Raw genomic sequence first — 8,630 nt, forward strand, 5'->3', positions numbered from 1 at the left:
CGATGGAGTTGCTCGAGTTGTCCGACGTCCAACAGATGTTCAACGACTCGGGTTTTCGGGGGAATTTGAGTGAGCTTGATGATGTAGACGAGCCTCTACCTAAGGGCGCAAAGATCACTGTCGTTGTGGTCTACTTGATAGTGTGCGTGGTGGGGCTCGTAGGGAACTGCCTGGTCATGTATGTAATTATCAGGTGAGAATAAGTGTTCGGGATCATCATAAGTGTGTATGCTAGAGGAAAAGCTCAGTATAGAGATGTATAGAGGAGAACAACCAGTTCAATGCATGTGAGATGTGTATGGTTACACAGTTAACCCTGTACTGTAACCTGACATATAAAATAATGGAAAATATGTGTCATATATTGATACATATGGCTTCTATGGCCCATATAGCAAAAATAAGGAGCTCACACTCAAGGAGGAGAAAAACACCTACATAGATGAAATTCGTATCGCTTGTAATGGAAATCAATCAGATTTTTATTACAGTTTTTTTCAGTCGCTAACAAGCATTTGTCCAAGCAGTTGTCACATTTTCAAAACTCTAAACACAATTAGCACAACATCTATCTATTGTGGCCATACCATTCACACATTTCATGTCGTTTTCACACAATATGGAGTCATTGAACACATTTCCACAATGCTTACATATTCTGAACAGACAAGCTATACCTCCCAACAAAATTATGGATCGTTTTTGTAGTATTTACAAATGTTAACACACAACAGCCCACAATAGCAAAAACAATGTTCCAAACCTTAGATAGAGTATAAAAACCTCTGCTTCTGCAATGATATCAGTTCAAAAACAATATATCTTAGCTGATTTATGTTGTGTAAATTGGGCCAACCACAGCTGATTCCAATCTGGCTTAGACTCAATGGCAGGGCTTATTTTTTAGACAATAAATTTATACAATAAAAGGAGGACTTTGAAGAGTGATGTTTTTGGAAACAGAAACAGAAAAAGAGAAACACTGTAATGTATGGACGAGGAAGAGTAAGAGCAAGGGGCCCACGGAGAAGAGCAGGAGCAGTGAGAGGAGCAGGAGCAGTGAGAGATGCAGTGAGAAGAGCAGGAAAAGTGAGAGGAGCATGAGCAGTGAGAGATGCAGTGAGAGGAGCAGGAGCAGTGAGAGATGCAGTGAGAGGAGCATGAGCAGTGAGAGATGCAGTGAGAGGAGCAGGAGCAGTGATAGATGCAGTGAGAGGAGCAGGAGAACTGAGAGGAGCAGGAGCAGTGAGAGGAGCAGTGAGAGGAGCAGGAGCAGTGAGAGGAGCAGTGAGAGGAGCAGGAGCAGTGAGAGATGCAGTGAGAAGAGCAGGAGAAGTGAGAGGAGCAGGATCAGTGAGAGATGCAGTGAGAAGAGCAGTAGCAGTGAGAGGAGCAGGAGCAGTGAGAGGAGCAGTGAGAGGAGCAGGAGCAGTGAGAGGAGCGGTGAGAGGAGCAGGAGCAGTGAGAGGAGCAGTGAGAGGAGCAGGAGCAGTGAGAGGAGCAGGAGCAGTGAGAGGAGCAGTGAGAGGAGCAGGAGCAGTGAGAGGAGCAGGAGCAGTGAGAGGAGCGGTGAGAGGAGCAGGAGCAGTGAGAGGAGCAGGAGCAGTGAGAGGAGCGGTGAGAGGAGCAGGAGCGGTGAGAGGAGCAGGAGCAGTGAGAGGAGCAGTGAGAGGAGCAGGAGCAGTGAGAGATGCAGTGAGGGGGAGCAGGAGCAGTGAGAGGAGCAGGAGCAGTGAGAGATTGTTTTTATTTTAACCCCCCCCCCCCCCTTATCTGGGCTTTTTGCTGTTGTTGTTTTATGTTCAGAATGCTCTTATGTGTTTCATTGATATTTTGTTCACTGTAAGCAATACTGTCGAACCTGTTCTGTTCTATCATACCGTGTTTCTACTGTACTGCCTCCTGCAGTAAACAGTAAAGGGAAAAATAGCTTTTTACTGGAATGCTTTTGAATGTGAACATTACTGTACATTTGGACATACAGTTCCAAACCAAGAAATTTAGTGTAAAACAGTGAATTGCATGTTTTGCATGCAAATACCTGTAAAACTGAAACATAAAAGTCTATGCAGTTTTTGTAATGTCAACAATAGCCAGTATTTTGAAACCTGGTGTACTTTGATTGACTGTATGTACCTTGTGAGGTGAAAACAAGTGTTATTCTTTGACAGAATAATTTAATTTTGAGTCAGATTTCCAGTGTTTTGGTAAAGTTGGTGTGTGCAGATAAAGATGTGTTCTATTTTGAAATGAAGATTTAGTATATATTTAACAAAATGTGTTTTTGAGAAGAAAATTATCAATTTGGCCAATTGTGTTTTGTAGGTGTGAGTCTGTGTTAAGAGTTTAGAAAAAGTATCTGAAGTATGGTTAAGCGCTTGTTAGCGATTGAAAAAAACTGTAAGCACACTACCTACATAAATGCATATAAATGTCAGTTGTTATTTTTATCTTCCAATAATGTCTTAGCAAGATGACATTTAAATGCTTAGTTTATGAACAAAGCACTGTAGTTTTAATTGTGAGAGGCATTTTACATTTTGACATGATTTTCTAGTGATAATCTAGTAAACCCAAGTTGCTTCAGTCCAGAAAATTCATCTTGATAATGTTTTTCAGGTTTACAAAAATCATTCAAGATTTCACAGCCAAAAAAAAGAAAAGTGTGTACCGTGAAACTGGGAATAGACCTTAGAATAAGCCTTGTTGTACTTAGTAAAAAGAATGCACTATCAATAGGTTTTTCAGTAAAGGTGCGATCATGTTCATCATTAGAAATTCAGAGGCCTTAGAAATTCATTTATCAAATATGACAGGCTTTGTATAGGGTTAAAAAAGAGCATCGTTATACAGTATGTTCATCTTGCTGCAACATTGCTTCATCATCATCTTGCTTTTATTAATTGGGGTCGTTATTTGACATGCTTCTTGTGATTTATATTTTCAACAAGAGCAGAACATTTCCCTAATGTTAATGTATAGTTGCCATTTGGTTATTTTCAGGAGAACTAATTCAGTCCTGACAGTGTTCATTGGTTTTATTGTATGTTGCATAGTTCGCAGCTGGTTTTGTTTCTAAACCAAACAAAACAAAACAAAAATTCACTTAATTCAAGCAATGTATAAATATTTCAATTTGTGTCCTGCAACTTGTCCATGCTGACATTTGCCTTATTTAAAATCTGAAAAATGCAAAACAGTTTAATTGGACACAACAAATTATATGAGAAGTGCTTTCTCTTAAATAGTTTTCTTTTGATTCCTGTTTCTTTTGATGGTTGAACTATGCATGACCACATGGCTATGTTATCACCAGAACAGCCCTGCAATTCATTTTTGTGTTGTTAACCACCAGCTTTTCAGTGTAGATGAAACTGTACATTAACACAGTGAAATATTAGCTTGAAACAACACCATTTTCTCTTTTCTGGCACTAGCTAATCCATCGTAGCACTTGTTCTGCCAGCGCCGTGTCACAAGTCTGCTTGTTCATTACATTGCTAAATAAACATTTGGTTCTTGTCCAAACCTCCATGTTGTGGAGCAGCTGTAGACGGGGGCCGAGACACAGCTTTTCGATCAACACAGCAAGAGTTCATATTAGCAGAATACACAATGACTTTTATAAACCATGCAAAGTGTCCCTCTGAATTCTTCCCCTGGTTGTTCGCTTTAACATGACAAACATGGCCATGTAGTAATTTTATCTCGCCCTCTCATGCTTGTATTTAGTTGAAGGTATAATTATGAAGGAATTCCTTGCTGATATAATGTGCAAGGAATACTGCCTCATAATTAGGAGGCAGAAAATAGATTTGCTCTGTCACCTTATGTTTTTTAAGGGAAAACATCCTTAAAGGTAGTTCTACATTGTGGTTTGTGTATACAGGGAAAGGCAATTTAGTCTTTGCCTTTAGTGTTATAATGTGTGTGTTCATGCATACACTTATACGGTCATTACTCAGACGTTCTGATATATAGTCCTATGGGCCTATTTTAAAACCTGTTGCTAGGCTGGTTACCAAGCACCACCTGCAATTTCTTTTACCTTCGAAGATCCCAGCCTGTCTCTGAGCTTCACTGAATTTGGAATGAAAAGTGTCAGTCTACCTCTTGAGGATTTTTAACAAGGTTTTCACAACATCACTGGAATTAGTCTTTCTTTTATATCCAGAAAGAAACAGTCTATGTCTACATATTATAATATTTGAAGATAGGCATGGCTGCTTTATAATTCAGATTTAATTAATACGTTGTTCATCCAAATTTAAATTTGTTAAAAATGTACTTGCAAATTAAATTTAAGGTGTAGATGAGTTTGTTTCTTCATCAGAACAGATTTGAGGAATCTGTCCCTTGTTGTCCTCTAATATCAAAATTTACCAACATATTTCCTTAGAACTGTTCTAGACTGTTTTCGCTTGTAAAAGGTGCTTGATCTGCACATACTTCTCTCCTGATCCAGACAAGATGAATTTTCTCCAGAAAAATAAATAAATAAATAAGATTAGAGTACTTCTATTGTAGTTAGAAGCAATGATTTAGTCCATTGGGGGTCCATTGGTAAACAAGTGATGTAAAGTGCTCTAAATTTCTCCAAATCTTGTTCATCTGTATCATGGATGGCATATTTTTATGCAAATGGATTTAGCCCTAATCCTAATAACCTGAAAATCCATCCGTAGTTATTGTCATTTGCTTTTTAAATGATGCTCTTGCTTGTCCTTGTTTTTGTCAATAGGTCATGTCAAATAGCAGGGCATCATAATACTGTCATATATGAAAATACTGTGTGGTTTGCATGCATTCATCTCCTCCAAGGCTTACTAAGACTATATAGAAAGAAACACACAAAATTAAAACTATTTCCTATTGAATATTATGTGAAATTTGGTTTCCACTGAATGCTTTTCTGATTTCAGATGATTTTTTAAATTCACAATGTCTTAAATATTCTAAAATGTACTTTAAATATCAACCTCTTTATTTAAAGAGTTTGGTTCCAAAACAGGATAAACGCCAATTTTCCAAGTTTGCCAAATGCCAAGTTTCCACCAATATCAGTATTTATTTTATTGATGGTCAATTTTAAATGTTACGCAAAATGCAATATTCACAGAGTTATTAGGTCATGTTTTCTCCCGTTTTTTTACAAACCGCGACAAACACCAGTCTCCCTTTTTGGCAGAATGCGATATATCCTCTCAACCAATCACAGCGCACCATTCCATTCACTGTAAACAGTAACAACCAATCACAGCGCACCATTCCACACACTCTAGACAGTAATTGCGGCACTTTGAATAGACTGGGCATCCTAGTGTTCCTCATATACTTTGAACTTTGTGATCAACAAACAAGTGCTGCTCGATGAATCGCATGTGATTCTCATGCGCATCTCATCAGTAAAGCCTGTTCTGTGATTAATAGTACCGGTTCATCTCCATTACATGCATTCAGATGAAAAGTATTCAGATGCATTTAATACACAGAGCCTAGATCACTGACAAACTAAGCTGTATCGCGTTCATTAGATTAATCGCATTCGATTATGAACACGATATTGCGTAGCTTGTCAGCTTTAGTTTTTTTTTTTTTTAATGGCATTTATGTTTTTGTTAATACAGCACATAGTACTAGTCAACTAAATGAAGTTGTCATTGTTGAAATGTCTTTTTGGAATTTATGTGTATGTGAGGTTGTTCATGCTCTTTTTCATGTGGGAATTATATTTTATTACTGTAATTAATTTATAGTATTAATAATATGACCCATTGAATTTTGGGAGCTATTGATGAATGTATTTTTAGTCCAGTGCATAAGATTAATATTGACCAAGTTCAGAGGCTGTCATGTGGATCAACTTACAATGTTGTATATATATTTTCATCAGTTTCAATATGAAAAATAACTTCCATATTGATTAAATTGATTCATTGCATTTTGAGAAAAAAAAAGGAATTTTTTATGTTTATTATAACCTAAAGATGCTATGTGAAAGTCTGAAACAGAAAATAGTGGTTTTCATCTTGCCACATTCTTGGTAAAAGGAAACACATTTTTACTCAAATTAATAGAAATTGATTTTTTGGAACCAAACTCTTCATTTATAAAATGCATGAATAGCAGTCTTATAGCACAAATAGTTGAGCATGACACTAACAATGCCAAGGTCGTGAGAGAAGTAATAATAATAATTATAAAAACAATGTTGGATTTGCTTTGAGACCTATAAACACTGCGTTTGTAATTAGTAATTTAAACTGGAGTGTGTACTTTTATTTATTTTTTTGTTAAAAGACTTTATACACATGTATTATTCAATATTCATTCATATTAATTAATGTGCATTAATATCTATATTACATTTAATGAAATAAAACGTGTTATTGAAAGTTATTTGAACAAATTTGTACCTGCTTCAGGTACACAAAGATGAAAACGGCCACCAACATTTACATCTTTAACCTGGCCTTGGCTGATGCGCTAGTGCTGGCGACTCTTCCTTTCCAAGGCACGGATGTCATCCTTGGTTTCTGGCCCTTCGGTCTGGCTCTGTGCAAAGCTGTGATGGCCATTGACTATTACAACATGTTCACAAGTGTTTTCACCCTGACCATAATGAGTGTGGATCGCTACATAGCCGTCTGCCACCCTGTGCGCTCTCTGACAGTTCGCACCCCGCTCCGGGCCAAGCTGACCAACGTGGCTGTGTGGGTGCTGGCGTCAGCCATAGGACTGCCTGTTATGATCATGGGTCAGGTGGAGGTGGAGAAGGATGTTTACGGTAGTCTCTTTTCTCATTATCCTGTGTCAACCTGTCACTCCGAGGCATGTTTGTTCATTATGTCATGAAAATGTGAATCTGTCTTTGTCATTTTGATATTATCATGTTGATGTTCCATAGTTTACTTAGACAGTTGTACCCCAAATGATTATATTTGTGGATTTACTGTGTATTAAAGGTGCACTAATTAAGTTTTTGTTGTATTGACCAGCCTGCAAGAGGGATACCAATTTTTGGTTGATATATGTCGGATAATTTTTATATAAAAAAAAAACAAAACAAAAAAAACACACCTTTTTGAGGTTTAAGTTAAAGGAGGAATGTTAATGAAGAAAAGTTATAATTGCACAATATATAATAAATTATGCTTATGAGAGTGTGCAGTTAATTAAATATAAGTTAATTTAAGTTAATTTTTCTTCATGATTATTTTTATATAAAATAAAATCACACTATTTAAGCTAATATATATATATGACTTTGTGTGCATAAACAAAGATTACAGCAACAAGAAATACCAACATTGTAGAATAAAATAGCTTTTTGCCTTTAAAACATACACTACAGTTCAAAAGTCTGGGACAGTAAAAAAAACACACAAACACGCATAATTTAATGTTTTATTCAGTAAGGATGCATTCAATTACTAAAGATTACTATTTCAAATAAAACTTTCTGTTGATTCAGAGAAAAGAAAATCAGTTTCCAAAAAATATTTAGCAACACAACTAACAGTATATAAAACAACTAACTGTTTTTACTGTATCTTTGATCAAATAAATGCAGCCTTGGTGAGCATAAGATACCTATCATTGTATAGACTCCAAACTTTTGAATGGTAGTGTATTTGTAAAACATCCTGTTCAGGAGAACTTTTTAAGAAAAAAAATACTTTTTATTTATTTATTTATTTATTTAATGATTTGTGCACTCTTCTCTCTTGTGAAAGATTTAGCTTGCTGCTCATGATTCAATGTAAATCATGGCACTACTTTAAATCAGCTTTATCAATTAATTCCCTGACTTTATTTCTGTGCAGGTGCCGAGTGCATACTGAACTTGCCTAAACCAAGAGAACACTGGTGGCCTGTGTTTGTGATTTGTGTGTTCCTCTTCTCTTTCTTGATTCCTGTGGTGATCATAAGTGTCTGCTACGGGTTGATGGTACGACGCCTGCGCAGTGTACGTCTCCTGTCCGGTTCTAGAGAGAAGGACCGGAATCTGAGGAGAATCACCTATATGGTACTGTCTGTGGTCGCTGCTTTTGTGTTGTGCTGGATGCCAGTGCAGGTCTTGGCTTTGATTCAGGCCTTGGGGCATGTGGATCTTGGGACCAGCCAGGCCTCGATGGCAGCCATGCATTTCTGCATTGCTTTGGGCTACGCTAACAGTTGCTTAAACCCTGTCCTCTATGCCTTCTTGGATGAAAACTTCAAGCGGTGTTTCCGTGAGTTCTGTATCCCGGCCAACTCCAGCTTGTTCCTAGAAGAGCAGCGCAAGAGGTCACTGAGGCAGGAGAGAGAATGTGCTGAGGAGGAAGAAAAAGAGGTGGTTATTGATGAAGGTGCCATTCCAGTGTGTGCAGAGTAGAGCTTTTCTAAGTGGATGTAGTCATGAAACTTACCGAACAATTAAGTAAAGTTATGTAAACATTGCTGCTTTTGTCTGCTTTAAAGTTTTTTTATATTTATCTTTAGCTGACAGATAATTTGTGATGATTCAGAATTAGAAGTATGGATATACAAGACCATTCTTTCACATGGGACAAAAGGGCTTTTTTTTCCTTTTAAAATCTAATAGTGTATAGTATACAATCTTCACATTATTTATTGTAGTCCTCATA

General features: G+C 37.1%; 1 protein-coding gene across 1 annotated transcript; it reads left to right on the forward strand.

Annotated features, from left to right (window-relative positions):
• On the forward strand, positions 1-8,408 carry LOC128011109 (nociceptin receptor). The gene is made up of 3 exons (XM_052593214.1): positions 1-193; positions 6,426-6,787; positions 7,827-8,408. Exons 1-3 carry the CDS (start codon positions 3-5, stop codon positions 8,375-8,377), a joined length of 1,104 nt encoding a protein of 367 aa, XP_052449174.1. The 5' UTR covers positions 1-2; the 3' UTR covers positions 8,378-8,408.
• Positions 8,409-8,630: the final 222 nt, after the last annotated feature.

This window comes from Carassius gibelio, chromosome B23 (assembly GCF_023724105.1).
Source record: "Carassius gibelio isolate Cgi1373 ecotype wild population from Czech Republic chromosome B23, carGib1.2-hapl.c, whole genome shotgun sequence".
Taxonomy (NCBI): Eukaryota; Metazoa; Chordata; class Actinopteri; order Cypriniformes; family Cyprinidae; genus Carassius; species Carassius gibelio.